The following is a 20,989-nucleotide window of genomic DNA, read 5'->3' as shown; positions in this document are numbered from 1 at the left end:
TGTCTTTTTTGACGATATTTTGATTTACAGTTCCTGTGAGGCCGAACATCTCAAGCACATGAGGGTGGTTCTGTCTCTGCTGGCTGAACATCAGTTGGTTGCTAATGCCAAGAAGTGTGAGTTTGGGAAGGCTAAGGTGGCTTACCTCGGCCATGTCATATCACGGCTAGGGGTGGCCGTGGACCAGGAAAAGGTCCAAGCTATCACAGAATGGAGGATACCCAAGAACTTACGAGAGTTGCGGGGATTCTTGGGGCTGACCGGGTACTACCGCAAGTTTGTGTGTAATTATGCTCAGATTGCCCAACCAATGACTGATCAATTGAGGAAGGATAATTTTGGTTGGAGTGAGGCTGCCACAGTAGCGTTTGAACGGCTCAAGTCAGCCATGACATCGGCCCCGGTTCTGGCTATGCCAGATTTCAGCAAACCCTTCGTATTGGAGACCGATGCTTCGGGTTACGGGTTAGGGGCTGTCATGATGCAGGGGGGCCGGCCAATTGCTTACTATAGCCGCATTCTTGGACCTCGATCGAGGGGCAAATCCATTTATGAAAAGGAGCTCATGGCCATATGCTTGGCGGTGGAAAAATGGAAACATTACCTATTGGGGCGCCATTTTGTGATCAGAACCGACCAGCAGAGTCTCAAATACATAACCCAACAACGGGAAATCGGGGCGGACTACCAAAAATGGGTCAGGAAATTGATTGGGTTTGATTTCGAGATTCAATACAAACCCGGGACAGCCAATAGGGTGGCCGATGCCCTGTCAAGAAAAGGGGGTGAGGAGATAGAATCTGGGGGAACTGAATTAGGCAACATTGTCACAAGTCAGGAGGTGGCATGGGGTGACTTAGAAGAGGAAGTAAGGAAGGATGTAGGGCTGCAGAAATTACAGCAAGATATCGAGGAAGGGAAGTCAGTGGTGGGGTTTTCCGTGACAGGGGGGAGACTGTTGTATAAGGGGCGCATGGTGTTGTCCAAGACATCAGCCTTCATAGCTCGCCTGCTTCAAGAATACCACGATTCTCCAGTTGGGGGACACGCGGGGGAGGTCAAGACCTACCTAAGGCTAGCTTCCGAGTGGTTTTGGCAAGGAATGCGGAAGGATGTGGCTAGGTATGTGCGAGGGTGCATCGTGTGTCAGCGTAACAAACACTCACAGCAGCACCCGGCGGGCCTGCTGCAACCGTTACCCGTGCCTACAGCTATATGGGAAGATATAGCTATGGATTTTATTGAGGGTCTTCCGCTTTCAAAAGGGGTTGATACGATCCTCGTTGTAGTGGATAGGATGACTAAATATGCTCACTTTATTGGCCTGAAGCACCCATTTTCAGCCTTGACTGTGGCTAACGCCTTCATCAAGGAAATAGTGCGTCTCCATGGGTTTCCTTCATCCATTGTGTCGGATAGAGACCGCATCTTTCTGAGCATTTTCTGGAAAGAGTTATTTAAGTTGCAAGGCACCGAACTGAAAAGGAGCACCTCGTATCATCCTCAAACGGATGGCCAATCGGAGAACATTAATAAGGGGTTGGAGACGTATTTAAGGTGTTTTGCGGGAGAGAAGCCAAGGGAGTGGGCAAGATGGTTGGCTTGGGCTGAGTTCTCTTATAATACATCTCCTCATATGTCCACCACCACCACACCATTTAAGCTCGTGTATGGCAGGGAACCTCCCAAACTGTGGCGAGTAGGAGTGGGGCAGACCCCTGTGGGCAGTGTGGAAGAAATGTTGCAGGAGCGTGACTATATGTTAGATGAGCTCCGGTTGAACTTAATCCGCGCACAACAGATAATGAAGAAGTATGCAGACGTGAAGAGAAGGGATGAACAATTTAACGTGGGAGATCGTGTATTTCTCAAATTACAGCCGTATAGGCAACGTTCATTAGCCAAGCGACCATTTGAAAAGTTGGCTGCTCGTTTCTATGGTCCTTATGAAGTCATCCAAAAGGTGGGCACTGTGGCCTACAAACTACTTCTACCTGATACATGCAAAGTCCACCCTGTTTTCCATGTTTCGCAACTCAGGAGAGCAGTGGGGGATCAGCTAGTTCAGCCCACCATTCCATCTCAGGTAACTGCAGACTTGGAGCTTCTAGTTGAGCCAGAGGAGTTGCTGGAGGTGCGCGGCAAGGGCGGGGTTGTAAGTGAGGTGTTGATCAAATGGAAGGGCTTACCACCATTTGAAGCTACGTGGGAGGTGGCTGACTTAATCTCTGATCGCTTTCCTAGCTTCCACCTTGAGGACAAGGTGTGTCTTTTGGGGGGGAGTGATGTAATGGACCATACAGGCAGCATCCGTACAACTAGGCCACCCATCCATCTGGTCTACAAAAGGAAGCACAGAAAGAAACAAGAAGAATCAGCAGCAGACTCACAGGAGACACACCAAGGCAAACAACAGTAGATGGGTGCAAGGGAAGGACCGTTGGCAGCAAGCAGACAAAAGGAGTAGTTAATGTAGTAATTAATGCAATGTACTTGAGGAATACTTAGAGTATAAAAGTAAGAGAAGAAGAGAGAGGAGGGCATTGTATTTTGAGAGTGAAAAGTAGAGACTTGTAACCTCAAGTTACTGTGAGATTGGTAGCCTCAAGCTACTGTGTTACTCTCAATTATCAATCAAACTTGCACTTTCCCCTATTCTCTTGTGTGTGTATCTGAATTGTTGTGACAGGAACTGCGAGTGTCTTGCAGCTTCTCTTCATAGCCATATATCTATTTTCTTCATCTAATCAAATTCTAATTATTTTTTCCCCTTAGACTTTCTATAGTTGGGCACAGGAAGCTGCTGCTGGTGTTACAAACATAATTATGGAATCTGATTCTGAGGTCCCTGAAGTTAAAGTTTGCACTGTTTCGTTGCGTTTAATGCTTCAAATTTTGAACTGGGATTTCCAATACGGCTCCGGTGACCGTGCTAAAATAAACGTAGATGTCTTTTCTGTGAAAACTAGACATGACCCTGTCTTTACATGGAGGTCCGAATGTGTTATAGTGCAGGTAATGCTTGTCTTCGTAAATTTTACTTTTTTTTGGGACTAAGGCTTGGTAGTGGTTGTTGTACTTACAGTATTCATTTGTCATTTGTTTGTATGTGGCATTTATTGCACATACTCATAAATGAAGCATCTCTTTACACATTTCCGCACTCTGAACTCTAAGAAATGAACTTGATTTTGTGAACTTGTAAGCATTTTGATTTTTGTTTGCATAGTATATTTGACACATGGTTGAATTTGTGCTGCATTGTGCTCTTGGGTATCCTGGTGAATGCCTTGATTTGGTTCTTTGGCTTCTTTTTGTGTACTTTCATCAAATTAAATCATGTTGACTAGGGCTGTCTATTTGCCTTATTTATCGATTAGAGTTTTGAAGCAGAAGATAACTCTGAGCTGATAAGAATTGCTGGGCTTTTGTCTCATTCTGTTTCTTTTGTTATTTCTGTAGCCTGGTTATTTGTTTCTTTGTTTCTTTGGTCCCTTTGTGTATACTTTTTCATCAACTTACATCAAAATCAGATTTTAACTAGGGCTGCATACACCCGCTACCTGTTTATGAATTGTAGTTTTCTGTAGAAGAATTGTATAAGCTGATAAATGCGGCATGGCCTTTGTCTCATATTGTTTACTTTTATTTGAAAGTGTCTCATATTGTTTACTTTTATTTGATAGTGTCTCATATTGTTTACTTTTTTATTTTCCTGTAGCCTGGTCCTTCATGGCAGCAGATATTGCTTTCAAGCGGTCATGTTAGCTGGCTCTTGAATCTCTATGGAGCTTTGAGGCAAAAGTTCTCGCTCAAAGGCTACTGGCTTGATTGTCCAATTGCAGTTTCTGCTCGGAAGCTCATTGTGCAGTTTTGTTCCTTAACTGGAAATATATTTCCAGCAGGTAAGTTTCATAATTTCTTGGTTATGAATCTTGTAGTAAGGTTACAGAGCACATATGCAATCATTGTTTCTGTATTCTCTCTTGTTGATTCGAGAGGATCATGGTCAAAAATCTGAAAGGACAATATCCTGCTATGGTGTATGAACTGAAAACACATCTTTTGCACCTGGGGTTGGAATTTGATCATTATAAGAACCGTGAGCCTGAAACCACCAGCTTTACCACTTCAGGAGGATTTAAAAGCATGAGGTACAAAGGGTCCCCAGAGTCTAGGTGCAAAGCGAAGTTGTGCATCTCTTGCATGTGGGGCGCAACGTTTTTTTTTTTTGTGGCTTTTCTGGCATAATATTTCTCCAGCAGAGCGGGCCCAAATGTAAAAATGTAACCATAACAAATTGCTAATCAGAGGGAGCGATTTCTTTTCACTATCTCACTGACGAGGAGGGAAACACGCAGTAAAAGAAAAAGGGAAGAAAAAAAGATAAACAATTAGAAATTGGTGCTTGAAATTTTGTCATTACAAGCAGGGGGCTTTTGAGCTAATAGAAGATGAAAGAGGATGAGATAGGATGAAGAGGGAAGAATCAGAAAGGTGATTTATACTGACGTCTGACGGTATGGAGAGAGATGGAGAAGATTGAAGAGAGAGAGTCAGAGGGAGATAGATTAGAGCTCTCTCTCTCTCTCTCTCTCTCTCTCTCTCTCTCTCTCTCTCTCTCTCTCTCTCTCTCTCTCTCTCTCTCTCACATCAGACTGGACCAGGATGAAGGTGGCTGGAGGGGCGTGCCTCCCTTTGCCTATCTAACGCCACTTAACAGTTGGGTGCCAAGATGGGTGGTGGGCTGTACTTTTACCTAGGTGCCTTTCTCAGGTGCATTTTATATAACTAGGTTTTGAAGCACTAAAAAAAGTCTTGGCAAGAAAGGGAAAAATCTCCATTGTTGACATGAAAACAAAACTAATCATCACAGCCAAGCTTCTACTATGAACCTTCTAGCTTTCCTGTGTCATACTTATGATACTACTACTGTGCTTCTACTGCAATTACTTCAGCTACTGCCACCAGTTATACTACTACAGTTTATGTTTATGTTTATATTTTATTTTATTTTATTTTTTGTTTGTTTCTGTTATTTTATTATCCCTGTTGTACATTTCATATTCTTTTTGCATATTTGTAATTCAATTGGTTTACCAACTTCCGTATTAAAAAGTGAGCTGCCTCTGTCTTGCCTTCCCCAGATCCTGATTTTAGAAGGTACATTGTTATAAACTTAGTAATTTAGGTTCCTTCTTTGGGGCTATTTTAGTGCAAAGTGCTTCATTGTGTGTCACTTTCCTGATGGTATTTTGTTAAGGTCATGCACGTTTTTAATTGATGGTGCAGATTGTTTTTCTCTTAACCATCATTATATATGGATGGTACCTCCCTTTATTTTTTCATTATCATATGGGGAACTTTTTTTTTGCTATCCTCCTGGTGATATTCTTGAAATACCAACCAGTGTATGTATATGTTTCCTACTCTGGGCTTGTGGCTACACATCATGAATGAAAAATTGCATAATGTAGATAGAGAATTCTTATTAGTTGTGCTATGCCAAAGACCGACTTTAGATTATGGTTATAAGTTTATTTTCTTAAATAATAAGAGGAAATCACAATCTAATAAACTGCTACCATAGGACAAGCCGCCGACAAGGATGTCTCTATTAGCTGAACAGAATTACAAAATAAAACTTGCCCGTCCGCTTATCATGTACGATATGATCATTTGGCTCCTAACATATAGCTGAAACCATCACTAGAAAGTAGAAATGCACATCCTCCTAAGTAACCTCTATTGTCCACTCCAACTTACCAAATACCAATATGGTTTTGTTTCTTAAGCATCTATTCACAGATTTCTAATTTGTTCTTTTCATCTACATTTTATGCTGTGCAGGTAATGTTCAATTGAGAGAGCACCACCTTGTACAATTGGTATCTGGAATTATACAATGGATACATCCCCCAGATGTTATATCAAGGACAATAGAATCTGGGAAAAGTGAAAGGTATAAAGGACATGCTTTTTAAAAACCTCCTTGGTTCTCTTTGGCTTAGTAAATTAACCTGTAACTACATGGTCTTGTGCTATTGTTATCTTTGACCTTCGGATGCGGGGAAATGTAAGATGTATTTAAATCTCAGATAGAATTTTCTTACTGGGTTAATTTTGTTCAGTGAGTTGCTTGATGGATGCCGAGCATTATTGGCTGTAGCAACTGTAACTTCCCCATTTATGTTTGACCAACTCTTGAAATCCATGTGGTTAGTGCCTGTGTGTTGTTGTTTTTGCTAGGACAAGTTTTTATCCATACAATATAATTTTATTTGTACTTTATTTGCTTTTTGTGCAGCCCTTTTGGAACAATAACTTTATTATGTGGCTTGATGAGCGAAGTTGTCAAGGTACTTATGGCGACTAACACTGATGAGGAGACATGGAGTTGGGTAGCACGTGATATCTTATTAGATACTTGGACAGCACTTCTGGCGGTATGAAACTGTAATCTTTCTTTGGAATGGGTCCTTCCGTTCACGATAAATGAGAAAACTAGGTTAATCGACTCCAAGTTGACCAATCCAAGTATCTGACTAATTTTTGAGAATAAGAGTCGAAAGACTAGCAATAATGTGTTCAAACCAAATCTGTAAGTGGGAAAAATATGCCCAATGTTTTCTGTGAAGTTAGAGACTTAACTCATCTCTCTGAAGCAAGGTAAGATAACTTCTTGATAAAAAAAGATGAACATTTTACGACCATGTTCTTATCATCCAATATTTCTCTTTAAAACATGTATAACTGTATAACACATTGACTATCTCATTTCTCACTCCCAAAGGCTCTTCCAGTGCCTTCCCATAAGGATATGGCTTTTGCCATCAGAATAATTTTTTTTTATAGGCTTTTAGATTGTAATGTTCTGATTTGTCCCCATCAGCATTGCATATTTAGCTGACAAAGTTCAGTTTTCTGTCACAGTTGTATGTACATGTGTAGAATCTAGACATTACTCATTTTTCTAGGTGTCAATGTTTTCCCTGTTGTTATGCATCTTGTTGTTTGCTTAGTTGCTTTTGTATTCTTCAGCCATCTGGGAGTAGTGGTGGTAATCAATCGCTCCCATTAGAAGGAATAACTGCTGCAGGCTCTCTGTTTGCATTAATCGTGGAGTCTGAATTAAAGAGTAAGTATCTTGTCTAACACATCATGATTCCGTTTGCATCCCTTGTATCAATGTTCTCTTTGATGTCGTTATGTTTACTGTCTTATCTATATTTGATGTAGATGCCTCTGCAACAGCGTTCAACGATGATGATAGCAATGACTACCTCCAGGCTTCGATTTTTGGTATATATGGCTAAGCAGTTTAAAACTGCACATTATTGCATTTTGCCTTCCCAGATATTTGATGCTGTCTTGCTGTCATCTTCACCATTTCCAGCTTAGTTTCTATTGATTAACCTTTTTCACAGGCATGGATGAAAGGCTGAATTCTTATGGTCTTATTGCGAGGGCGTCAATTGAGTACTCAGTTCCTTTACTTACAAAAGTGTTTCTGGAACGCTTAGCACAACTTCACCAGGTATGACTTATATCATGGACCTGGGACCAGGATACGCGTCTTGGTCCATGTTATATTCTTTTCATGGTGCCTATGTGTTCTCCATATAATACCACTATATGCTTTCTACGTTCATAATTATTCATCATAATATATCTTCACAATCTTTGAATCATTTGCTCTTTTTTTATGATGCCTTGCATATGACTTTCATTATGCTTATTAAGTTTTAATAAATTGTTTCTTACATATAAAAAATAATTTCAGTACGCCTATGTGCTCTTTATATTATACCTCTTTGTTCTTTTTACAATACTTCTATGATATATTTGGTAATATTTGAATTTTATGTTTTTTCTGTAATATGTAGTACCTTTATGTTTATGACCTCTAAATTATGTGTCATGTGAGACTTGGATGGTCTTGTGCTCAGGATATAAATTTCAGACTTGTTGTATCTGGATCTTGAACTGCTTGCCTTGTTTCGATGTATTATTGGTCAGTGTTGAATTATACATCTTACTCCAATTTTTCCTTTATACAGCTCACACAACTTTTTCTTGATTCTTATACGCCTTTTCTCCCCATTCGATCTTAATGTGGAAACATTGTCGTAGGAACTGTGAGCTTCAAAAAGCTTTGTTTTTATGTACTTGTCAGCTACCTATTTGTTGCAATATGTTGTTTTTACATAATAATTATATACTTCACCAATCTCCCCAGAGCTGATCAACATGTGTCCGGCCCGGAAATTACCGGGGGTTTGGGCAGCATATATCGGCCCAATTTTCGGGCCCGGTCCGAATTTTTTAAAATTTGCGGGCTTTGGACAACGTAAAACAACAATTTTAGTTATAAATTTGACCCGCCCCGAAAATGGCCCAAAAGCCTGCCATTTTCGGCACACAATTTTGGCCCGAAGCTTGGCCCGCCTGACCCGACGTAATGGACAAATTTTTATGGACACGGCCCGGTCCGACCCGCCTTTTGATCAGGTCTAATCTCCCCCTTGTCTATTTTATAATGATGGGCTAAATCTAGTTTCACTACCATATGCAGTAGTTGACGTATTCTTTTAACCGACGAACTTAAATTAATGTGTAATCATATTTATAGAAGCAATAATGTTAATATTAGATCTTATACCCTGATTCGTCTGTTTTTGCGTGAAAACCATGCTAAATCATACTCCTATCAAAGATAAACCTAGTGTTCACCAACTAAAATACAGTTATGTAAGTAAGGATCGTACCACAGTGACACAACTTTCTTAACACTATCAATTAACAATACTAGATTAGGCACCAGGAATATTTGGGTGTTTAAGAGTATCAAACTAGAATGTAAATAATAATGAATTAATCAATAGTAAAACGGCCCAGGGCAACGGTTCACCACAAATACTGACTAGGGTTGGAAAAACGGACAACAACGATTAACTAATAACAATAACTAGGAAGAACATGCTCTCTTGAATATAATGATTTCCTTAGAACACATTACCAACAGTCTCTCTCGCAATATACTAGAAAATAGTTTTACCTAATGGTTTCTAGTCTAAAGCGTTAGATTTATACTTCTCGGCGTGTAATCTAATATTATCAATACTTAATCAATAAGGTCTAGCCAAACAAGATTGACAAGCAATAAAAACAAACCATAGGAACTATAATCAACAAGCAATAATTGAAACCTACAATCCAACCACAATCATGTATTCGTGGATCCCCTAAACCCAAGAAATAAACTACTCACTCATAACTAAATCAAACAAAACAATAATAAATTGTATGCATAAATTAAATAACAAGGGAAGTAAATAAGAAAAATGCAGAATTATACCATAAAATTTGAGAATTGAAGAGAAAAAAGTACTTGAATAAATGCAAAAACTAAGATGAACTACAGATGGAAAATAATATGTTTTTTTCGTACATTTGAAAGTTGTATTTTTAGGCAACAACTAAAAGAAATAAACAAAGAGCATAAACTCGCGTTCCGCTTCAGGTACTCGTCACTAGGTCCATCAAGCGGTCTGACCCGCAGCAAAACACTTATTCGTTTCTCGTCGAAATTTGGCAACTGACCAGTAGTGGAAAGCTCTTGATGTCTAGAATCTAGCCCAATTGGATTCACTGCATTTGGATTTGTAAAGCATGAGTTATGCTAAAAAAAAGAGTGGACAATAGTCATTTTTATACTTCTTTCACTATTTGTTTGTTTCAATACTCTTCCAAGTTCGAACTCAATGTTTGTGCTCTCAAAAGTCCATCATCTCATGTAGTGGTCCAAAAGGAGTAGGAAATGCACAAAAATATGCTAATTTCTACAATAATAAACCTGAAACTACAAACACACTACACGTAGCATATTAATACTAAAAATGGCTCTGAAGCTTCAATGAGGGACGAGGTAAAAGTTCTATATAAAATAGACACATAAGTACGCATTTGGCATGTATTGTGACTTATTCTATAAGCTAGCAAAGTACTTCTTTTTAAAATTAGCTCTATATTGTGCAGGTGCTTCTTGCATTTCCCGTTTCTATTACTTCAAAGTTCATGCTTTTTGTTTTCAGGTCAGAAGCAGCAGGTGTGATCCAACTACAATATTGGAAGAACTTCACTCACTTTTACTCATAATTGGACATGTTCTTGCCGACGAGGGAGAAGGGGAGTTACCTCAGGTTGATTCCAGTTTTCTTCTCATGTCGATTTTTATCTTGTTTTTGGATTATTTTTTTTACGGTGTCCTTGTGATTTAAAATTTTCTGCATGAGGGACAGTTAAATCTGCGTGGTGTCCGTATGAATTTGACAACCATATACATGGTAATCTTGCATCACATTTTTGCTAAAAATTGGCTTATTTTTGTGTATTTGAACTTCTCCAACACCTTGTTGTCAATGATAACCACAAGGAGGCTATAAGACAACTAATTGGTAAAAGGTTTTTCTTTTTTACTATGTAACTCCGACACGTTGTTCGGCGGTGGCCGGTGGGTATCGGTGTCGACACGACCCGTCTGCGACCGGTGTCGAGACTGGTGTTGGAAAAGAATCCAAAAATAAGGTGTCGAGCCCTTTTTCTGTACTGTAGATCTGAATTTTCACCCAAAAAATATTGGGGCTTTTGTTCGCTTGGTGAGGCGAATCGGCCGGAAAAAATGTCGGGTGCATGTGGTGAGAGTGTGGGTGAGGGGTGAGGAGAGAGATAACATGTGGGGACGTGGGAGATGAAGAGCTGAAGTATAGAAAAAAAGTTAGTGGGCCAAGGTACGTTAACTAAAATATTAATAGTGGTATAGTTGTCACGTGAGTTTTTTTCAACTGTTTTCAAAAGGTTATCTTTTATTTAAGGCAAATTTGCGAAAGACAACCTTTTATAACCATTTTTTTGCGAAAGACAACCTTCTATATTCTTTTTGCGTAAACAGACCTTAAACTAAATTAAATTTGCGAAAGACAACCTAAATGGGACCCAACATTTTCCGGCTTGACTAGCCCGGTTTTGCTACTTACACCCTCTTTCCCTCCCTTTTTCCCACTTAAAACTAACTTTGAGCTAAAAATAAAAAAAACTCCCCAAAATATCTCTTTTCTGTGTTCTTCCTTCCCCCAAAATTTTTTGAGCCCTTAAGCTAATGCAGCATACCATCTGTAAAGTGAAAAAAGTGCCACCCAACCTAACACTTGATTTGGGCATTCATCACTACCAAAAGTCGGTTGTGTCTTACTCTCCAAATGCACCCCCCAACTTGTCATCTAAAACACCCTCCACGCTTCTGCAATGCAACCGTTCATCACCATGTCCATGCCACCAAAACATCTTTTTAGAATGATCCAACACATACCAAAGTGAGGCAAAGTGCTAATACATTTAACTAAGGATAGAAGGGTAAGAGAACATCACCAAACTCTTCCTGCTCTTGAAATAATAAGCTATAACATTATCAAGAACAAAATTCAAGCTTTTCAGAAACTCTTTTGTGGAAATGTTTTTATTAAGTGCTTCCCACTCAAAGAACAAACAATTTGTAGGAAGAATCATTTCCAGCCGCCATCAACAAGGAAACCTAAAAGAACAAAAATACTCTCGATAAAGCTAAAGAAGTTCCCTGCAATTTCACCCACAAAATTGATTCAATTTACAAATTTGGGGGGAAAAACCCTAACTTTTCTTCATCAAAATTACACAAAAGTAATGAACAAAACTTACCGAAATTTAGTTGTAGAGTGTCGGAAAACAGTTAATTGAGAAGCAATTGCAGCAATTTCATCCCAATGATTCAGCAGGAAGATTGGGCGACAAAAAATTTGGGGGAAGGAAGAACACAAAAGAGAAGAAATTTTGGAGGATTTTTTTTTATTGATATTTGGCTGCAAGTTAGTTTTAAGTGGGGAAAAGAGAGGGAAAGAGGGTGTAAGTATCAAAACCGGGCAAGTCAAGCCGGAAAACGTTGGGTCAACGCCTGGAAACCCATTTAGGATGTCTTTTGCAAATTTAATTTAGTTTAAGGTTTATTTTCGCAATTTTTTTTATAAAAGGTTGTCTTTCGCTAAAAAGTGGTTATAAAAGGTTGTCTTTCGCAAATTTGCCTTTATTTAATCCTTTTTTTAGTTTTTGACGGCTAGTTTATTTTTTGTTTTTATTTTTGTAAATCTTCACCTTCCCTAGATAAAGACTTTCACATTCCCTAGTTAAAGACTTTCACCATAGCCCATTAAATACAGTGTACTATATTATTTTGTTCTTTATTTTAATGTTTACTTTGAGAAACTTCTTAATTTTATTTTTATTTTTATTTATAAAAAGTGTCAATTTTTTTCCTGACACTTTATATTGTAGCTGTGTCTAAAACCTTAGTTAAGACACTACTTTGACCATGTCAAAGTGTCTACAAAAATTTGGATCGGAGTATCTGATACTCCGACACCTTGTCGGCCACGTCGCTTCTCCGTGTCTGAGCAACGTAGCCTTTTTATGTTCTTCTAATTGAATATTTGCTTTTATCCCTTTATCACTATCTTTTGTGTTGCCTAACAAGATTTAGTGGCTGGGTGATAGTCGATTACGGTGGAGGGGGAGAAAAATTGATGTAACTTATGTTTAATTATCCAAATCGAACCAAAATTTGTGGAAATTTTAACAACCATTTGGATGATGGTCAACTCGACTCAACCCATCTCATCCCAAACAAGGCTAATGTTTAGTCACATGTGCCAAAGAGAAAGAACCCAGGGACGGAAGAATGGAACCAAATTTTGTGGAAATTTTAACAGCCATTTGGATGATGGTCAACTCGACTCAACCCATCTCATCCCAAACAAGGCTAATGTTTTGTTACAGGTGCCAAAGAGAAAGAACCCAAGGACGGAAGAGTAAAAGATGATCAACAAACCCGTACTCCTGCACTATATGGCTTGCAATGAAAAATGCCTTCTTATTAAGGAAATCTTCAATTGTGTTCTTCTCTTTGAGCATCGCCCATGCTAAAAAACAAGCTTTATGATGAACTTTCAGCATCCAAGTATCAAAAGCAGGTTAGGTCATGGAAAAAAAAGCTCTTAACGGGAGAGAGCCACTATTTCCACGCTGCCAAAACATTCTATCATTCCTCTTAACAGGTCCTATAATGGTACCATTATAGGACATTATTGAAACTTTATAAGACCTTATAGGACCTTATTAGAACTTAATTAAAAAATTATCGTCATCGATAGCATCATACTCATCCTCATCATCTAGATAATCTCCATCTTCACCAATATCTTCTTCCTCATCATCTTCATCATCATCCACAATCACAACTCGACGAGAAAATTTAGAAGTGGAGGTAGTAGCCGGACCTTTTCCTTTATCAACTCTAGATGAGGATGACATGGACTCCCTAGGAACCCTTGTTGCTCCTCTAGTGCCATAGATTGGATCATTGGCTCCGGCGGCTCTACTAACACTAGCCCATGTCAAGTCATCGCCCTCAAATACAAGATCACCTTCATCATCCGAAGAATTCTCTTCCATTCTCCCAAGTAACCACTCATTACTCTCATCAATCTCTCTCAAAAGAACGGGATCCATGGTGTCTTTTCTCTTATATCGACGCTCTAAAGTTCGATTAGCTTTCACATACACCATGTCATTCAAACGACTTTGTGCCAACCGATTCCTCTTTTTGGAGTGAAGTTGTTGAAAAACACCCCAATTTTTCTCACAACCCGTAGCACTACAAGTTAGGCTAAGAACCTTTATGGAAAAATTCTTGAGGTCAGGGAGTTGAAGATCCATAACTAGACCACCAATCCGCTACAAAAATAATAAAACTAAGTTTTGAGGCAATATCTTTTGAGGCAATCGAATCACGCCATGCATCGGACATAATTGAACAACCTTTTGTTGCCCACTCTTTCTTGTGCTCTTCCTTTAGTTGATCAATCTCCCTTACTTCACTCTTGAGGAGAGGAACTCTTAGCTCATGCATGTTTGGTGGCTTGAATCCCATGCCATATTGTGCAACGGCATCAAGCATGCCTTTGAAACTATTATAAGTAGCCGCATGAAAGGCTATCCTCGCATCAAGAAACCACTTTGCAACCGGTTTACAAGTCTTGTCTCTCAATTGCTTATCACAACCACCAAAGATACATTTTCTATCATTTCTACCTTTCAAGACATTTTCGGAAGAAGAAGTGACAAAGAAATCCATGGGACCCTTGACTTTTGGTTTCTTGCGAAGTGGTTGGCTACTTTTTGAGTTCATGATTTAACAATCTTGTTCTTCCTCATCATCCATGATCAAATTGGTTAACCATTGACATCATTTGACTATCAATTTTAGCTTGTGCTTTCTTGATCATAAAAAGTTTCACTTCCTCCCTCACATGCCCGGGACAAGTAGGACACTTAGTCACATTTCTAAAACCTCCTACCAAATGTTGCTTCATTCGTAGAACCCCTCCTTTTGTTACTTTATCACAAAAGCTACAATGCCAATTGGTCTTATTAGTAGGTTCCGGTTTACCATACTTTCTTGCCGGATCCATGGTGTCTAAGGAAGGAGTGCTTGAACCCCCCTCATTGGTAGCCATCCTAATATTAAAAGGCATGAATTAGAAACCAATTGAAAAGAAAAACATAGCAAAAAAAAAATTGCTACTGCCTACTGCCATTACTTAAAAAAAAAACAGAATAAAAAATGAATTAAAAATGAATTAAAAAAACAGAATAAAAAAAAGGAATTAATAAAACAGAATAAAAAAAGGAATTAATAAAAAAAACAATAAAATAACCTGAGTAAAAAAGAGTTAAAAAAACGAATAAAAAACTAAATGAAAAAACAAAACCAGAAACCCTACAACCCCATTACCCCACAAATACATAACCCGATAAAAGAACAGAGAAAATCGCAAAAAAAAATATGGAGGAGGAAGTACAGAGACGCGAAGTAGAAGATTTTGAAAAAAAAAAATACGGAGAAGCGAAGAACAGAGAAGATCTTGAAAAAAACAGAAAAGAAAATGAGGAAGAACACAGAAGTAGTCGAAAAAAATAAAAAATTGAAAGAGAAAATCGAAAAATAAAGAGAAATTGAAAGAGAAATTGAACATACCTGGAGATTCGGAAACTTCCGGCGAGATGGTGGCTGGTGGCTGGAGCAAATCCGGCAGCAACAAGGTAAGTGAATTGCTCCAATATTGCGGCTAGGGTTTTGGAGAAAAAACCCCAAATGTTGAACTGATTTTCTCTCTCTTAATTTATGCCCGTTATTCACAGCAAACACCCATTTCAAATGGGTCACGTGAGAATCACGTGATCATTTATTGAAGTCAAACATTTCTTTTCGTTTACCTGCGCCACAGACACAAGAAGCGAACGCTTCTGCAAAAGCGCGCTTCATACAAAAGCGCCAAAGGCGCGCGCCCCTTGTAGGTCGCCACGCTTAGCTTACCTGGCACGATCTCAGCCGCACTTCTGGTCGCCCTGCGCTTTTAGCGCGCTTTAGCTCGCTTTTTAAAACTAAGAGAGGAAGACTATGAATTTTGCATGTTTTTCTTGTGCATTCTCTTTAGAAGGATCATCATTCTATCTAGATGAGTTGTTGTTCTTTTTGAGATACTTTGCCAGTTTACTTGTACATTCTCGTTAGAAATTCCTTATCATTTCCCTTCTATTTTTGAAGCTCTCTTGTGAGAGCTTTGTTCATCTAGTGAGAGATTGATGGAACCCGGGCATGCTTGGAAGCTGATGATCTGTTATGTTACTGAAAGTTTTCAAGGGAACATTCAAGGTGTTTTAGGTAGTTAGAGATATTAAGAGTGCAGAATGGAGGCGATGTTGACGGACTTCCACATTATAGGATCCGTTTTAGGTCCTCTAAAGTGGAAAAAATAATTTGTGAAACGAGGGGACGTTCCACAATGTTTGTGAGGTTCACTCCTTGTGCGTTTTGAAAACTTTTGAGTTTGGAGATATGTATCTTGTTGGTAGAGTCTTTTTCTATGTACAACTTCTTTTGATTCTCTTCTTCTCTCTACTGAGAGGGTCTGTGGTACATTGTGGTCATTAGGAATTTGGTAACAAATGGCCGCTTTGTACTAAAAATATTAATGGTATTCTGAGATAGTAGTTTATTGGTTTCCTATTCATTTGCTCACTTTTCTAGTTGTTATTGAGGATAAACTTAGTTGGTGGATTCTAGCTTTTAGTTGTCTCCTGCTGAGCAATCGATTTTCTCAGTTCGTTGTTGTTCCTCAATTACAGCCTTAAGATTAGACCCGATAAAACTGATCCGGACCCAAAAACGACCAGTTTGATTCGATCTGTAACCCGAATTTGCCCCAAAACGACGACCCGGAATTAATCCGATAATCAAATAGATTCGACCCAAAACCGAAACCGACCCAGAAGTGATTTGACCTGAAATGACCCAATACTCGAACCGAAGTAACCCGAACCAATCTTCACCCTAAACCGAATTAACTCGAACAAAAAATATCTGTTAAATTTAAATCAACCCGAACTGATCCGATCAGAACCGAAGGCCTGAGACCAATCTAAATCGAAGAGCAACTCAAATTTACCAGTAATTTAAATATAAGTCATTTTAGCTTTTAATATTTTTATTATTACTGATATTATTATTTTTCTTTTCATTTGTTAATATCCTTTTGTGCTATAGCAAGAAGCTTTGATAGTGTTATATATGTCCATGTCTCAAATCAAGTAATCTGAGTGTTTGGTCTCAATACTAGTTACGTACTTTACTAAATCATGATAATTATTGTTAATAACTAAAATGCATTACAAAGTATTATATTTGTCCATGTCTCATATCTCATGTCTCGTCTTTTCGTCCGTAAATTAGTAGAACTAAGACTAGAATTGCCTAAGTTATCACTTCTAAAGATGTGAAAATGTAACCGTTAAATTATCGTTTACTATAACTCCCATAGTCCCATACCATAAAGCATTGAACTCTGAGCCGTATTGGCTTAAGTCTTATCCCTTAATTTTTTTGCAACACAACTGTTACTGATAATAATGATAATAACAACAATAACAACAACAATAACAACAATAATAACAATAACAATAACAATAATAATTATTATTATTTATAAACGACCACCAAATCTCAAGAGAATAACCTAGTCAAAACTCAATACCCGAGAAATTCAATCCAACCCAAAAAACTCGATTTATAACTCGATCCGATATTGACCCGAAATCTTGACCCAAACCAGACCCACCCCGATTATAAAAAACAGAAGTAACCCGAAATCCGAATGGACCCGACCCATACCCGAACCGGATCCGAAGTATAAATGACCCGATCCAAACCCGATTCAAACGACCTATTTTCCAGGGCTTTAGGATCATATTGGATAATGGGGCTTGACCTTCTCTTCCAGATATGATGACCAACGTTCATTTTCTGACTATCAAACCTTTCTCTGCTTGTTTGCTTTCTCTTTACAATTTTTTTTGCAGCTCTCTGACTGATATCCTTTATGAGAAGGCTTCTGTAGACTGCTTTTTTGTATGAAAAACAATTAATCAACTCTGATGATTGTTTGCAAATACAAATAGGATGCTGTTTAAATATGGAATAGGTTATTAGGGTATACCTCTCTGTTCCACATTACTTGTCGATTGTTTTACTTTTGAGGTCAAATGATGAATGCTTCTTAATTTATACTGATAAAATAGTTGCTGCCACACCTTTGATACAGTTATAACATTGATAATTTAATATTTACGTGTTATGATTCAAAATTTTCTTGAAGAATCATATGCTCATAGTCAATTTGAGGTAAGGATAAAAGATTTGTCGATGGCTGATACGCTTTGTATTTAATTTGATTTTCAATGGAGAATAGTTATTTTTGTTAACTGTAACCATCCTATAATTGGGTTGTTACACTGGATTCAGTGGCCACCTCCCCTTTTTGAAACAAAAATGAAAAAGAGAGGGTAGCTTTAAATCTGAGGTATATGTTGGTACTTTGTTACTTTGTTTCATTAATACATCATACCACTACAAAATAATTCTGAATAAAATCATAGTGCTGAGAGAGATATGCCTTCGTAGTTATTACAGTGTGTTGTCTATTTTTCATCTTATATTCAGTGTTTGTTTCTCATAATCTTTGTTGTTCTCAGGTACCAGAGGCCATACAAACACACTTTTTGGATAGCATAGAAGGTGACAGGCATCCAGTAGTGTTACTTTCGAGGTAAAACCCTTGCAGCTTCCTCAATGGTGCTTTCATCCATTAGCCCTCGTAATAGTTGAAAATTTTGCTTGCTACTAAAGATTCAAAATTTATAACGGGAAAGAAGGTATGATTACTGAAATTGCTGATCTATTGGAGGATAGATGAAGATGATATTTTAACTTGATTCGAGGAAAGTATGCTTTGTGATGTACGGACATCTGAGTTATTTGGTGCCTCGTGTATGTAACTGGAGCAAGGTTCAGCTCTGCCTTCCATGTAGAATTACGTATGTTACGCTCTTCTTGTCAAACTATATAAACAGCTATCCTCGTTCATGTTGTTACGCTGTTGCTAGTTATCTGCTTGGCTTGGATGTTAAATGGTATTACTCGTGTGACTATGTGTCTCTTTCAACTTTTGACCTTTGAGCATCATGCTTGTTTAATTTGAAAGGCGAGAGACTGTCATGGGTTAAGCAGTCATTACGTAGACAGGGGTAAGGGACAACACTGGAAGATGAAGATGAAGATGAAGGGGTAGGCTTAGTAGGCGTAAAACAGAGTACATGGAAGGCCATTTTAGCACTGAGAGGAGACCAAGTGAAGATGTGTGGCATTGGATGGTAAAGAGTTAACTGTTTGTGAATGTAACTCGTAGAATAAAGTCTTGGGTGGCTCAACTGGATCGATCATAGTGTACCCTTTGTCCCTTTAGGGTTAAAAGAGAAATTCTATAGGAAGGCAACTATTGGCATTATTATATGGGTCAAAATGTTGGGCATTTAGGAAGGAGCACATTAAAAAGATGAGTGCCGCATGGATGTGCACGTTGGGATGGATGTGTGGGAACACCTTTAGGGATAGAATTAGGAATTTAGATATTTTGAGGAAAGATGAAGTTGCGGATGTTGAAGATAAGATAAAGGGTGAATCAGCTACGATGGTTTGGACAAGTGTGAGGTCGATCAGAAGATGCACCGGTGACGAAGTTAAGAGGGTTGGGGTAATGGAGATCTCAAACGCAGTCGTGAAATGGAAAAAATGACATGGATGGAGGGACTTAAAAAGGACATGCAGAAAATGGGTTTCAAGATGATGTAGCACTGGATAGAAGCGAATTGAGGAGGATCTTTGTGGATGACCTAGGGGTGTAGCCGAACCGAGCGGATTACTACCATGTTCATGTTCATTTAACTTAGTTACTTAGATGAGTTTGAGCCCTATCTTTCAACCGCGCTCGAAAATTTTTACAAGCTCGGTTCGTTAAGGAGATTTTGTGTTCATGAACGATTCTTGAATGGCTCGTTTATTAATAGAGCCTAGTTCGTCATTAATCTTTTTTCATAAACGAGCTTTATACTTTAAAGAGTTTAACATTTGAAAATCTCACAAGTAAAATTATAAACATGTCTAATATTAATGTACATCACTTTATTTGATTAACAAACTTAAAATTTAAGGCCCGTCCGACATCAGTTTGTTACTTCCTCCGTCCCATATTAGTTGTTACACTTACCTTTGCACAAAGTTTTAGGTGATAAGTGGTTGTTTGGTTATCAATTGTTATTTTATTGAAAAAGTAGATGTGACAGGAGTTAGTGGGGTATTTTTTTAATTGAATGAGAGAGAGTGTGGGGACAAAAAAAATTTAGTGGAAAGAGACATACAATATAATAATTGTGGGGTCATTCCTAATTTAGAAGTGTAACAACTAATCTGGGACGGACGAAAAAAGAAAGTGTAACAACTAATCTGTGACAGAGGAAGTATATTCCCTCCGTATTTATTTAAGAGATACACTTTGACCGGCATGTAATTTTAAGAGGGTGAGTTGAATTTATTAAAATAAGATGAAAGTAGGGTATTGATTTATTATTTATTGTAAGAAATTGATTGTGGGTGAATTATTTATTGTAGTAAAAAGAGTATGCGAGTCATTGTGGGAACCACAAGAAGGATAGCAAAATTAATATAATTGAGCTTAAGCGAAGCTTTCGGTTTTGTAATAGCTAAAGCTATGCTTTTGGATAGCGTACTACAATGCTTTTAAGGTTTATAGACCTGTAAGTCACTCTGTAGTATAGAGAGTTTGTTCACGAGCCGTAAAGGTATAGTAAGTAGCTAGGACCAGCAGAACAATATGAAGGAAGGCTGTTTGTAGCTCTTCTTGCTCCAAGACAAAGGCATAGAGGTGACTGAGTCAAAGATGAAAAGGAGGTCCTCGTAGACAATCAGAGCGGGGACCATGACATGTCAAAAATAGAAAGCGTATCTTTTAATAAAATATAATCGAATAAGAAAGTGTTTCTTTTAATAAATAAAGAGGGAGTAAGTGTTTTAAGTTTTTGTTTTGATTTATAGTTTTATTCAAAACTAATGTAAAGCATATCTAGTAAAAAGAAAACTCTTATTTTATTCTCAGCTTCCCCTTTTTTCTTTAACGAATTACTGAGAGTGAGATCAACTTTCTCAATGTTTGATTGTTCAAGTTAAAATAAAATTAAAAAAGAATTAGAGTTTCAGTTTAGCATCTCAATATACAAGTATGACCACCATCAATGTCTTTTCACCCTTGCAAGTTGCAACCACGATCATCACCGACCAACAACTGCTATTTCCTAGTCCTACTTATTCATTTCTTGGGATTAAAATTGAACAAATAAAACTCAAATTAATATAAAGTCCCAATTAAATTAACTAGACCAAGTCACCGGGGATGACAACTAATAGCGAAAAATACGGCATCATCCAATGGTT

The 20,989-nt window shown here is 38.1% G+C and overlaps 1 protein-coding gene across 6 annotated transcripts in view; it reads left to right on the top strand.

Annotated features, from left to right (window-relative positions):
• The window catches only part of LOC110802649 (uncharacterized), a 64,168-nt gene that overhangs the window by 19,719 nt on the left and 23,460 nt on the right, over nucleotides 1-20,989 (top strand). For 5 of the 6 annotated variants that reach the window (XM_056843504.1, XM_056843503.1, XM_022008083.2 and 2 more), the window contains 10 exons: nucleotides 2,776-3,015; nucleotides 3,722-3,905; nucleotides 5,851-5,962; nucleotides 6,132-6,218; nucleotides 6,308-6,446; nucleotides 7,042-7,138; nucleotides 7,240-7,302; nucleotides 7,428-7,537; nucleotides 10,095-10,202; nucleotides 18,178-18,251. In XM_056843504.1, the coding sequence (XP_056699482.1) occupies nucleotides 2,776-3,015; nucleotides 3,722-3,905; nucleotides 5,851-5,962; nucleotides 6,132-6,218; nucleotides 6,308-6,446; nucleotides 7,042-7,138; nucleotides 7,240-7,302; nucleotides 7,428-7,537; nucleotides 10,095-10,202; nucleotides 18,178-18,251 (1,214 nt within the window). The remainder of the gene's footprint in view (nucleotides 1-2,775; nucleotides 3,016-3,721; nucleotides 3,906-5,850; nucleotides 5,963-6,131; nucleotides 6,219-6,307; nucleotides 6,447-7,041; nucleotides 7,139-7,239; nucleotides 7,303-7,427; nucleotides 7,538-10,094; nucleotides 10,203-18,177; nucleotides 18,252-20,989) is intronic. The other variant, XM_022008084.2, reaches the window with a different exon arrangement.

This window comes from Spinacia oleracea, chromosome 4, assembly GCF_020520425.1.
Source record: "Spinacia oleracea cultivar Varoflay chromosome 4, BTI_SOV_V1, whole genome shotgun sequence".
Classification (NCBI taxonomy): Eukaryota; Viridiplantae; Streptophyta; class Magnoliopsida; order Caryophyllales; family Amaranthaceae; genus Spinacia; species Spinacia oleracea.
This window is presented reverse-complemented; position numbering and strand designations above follow the sequence as displayed.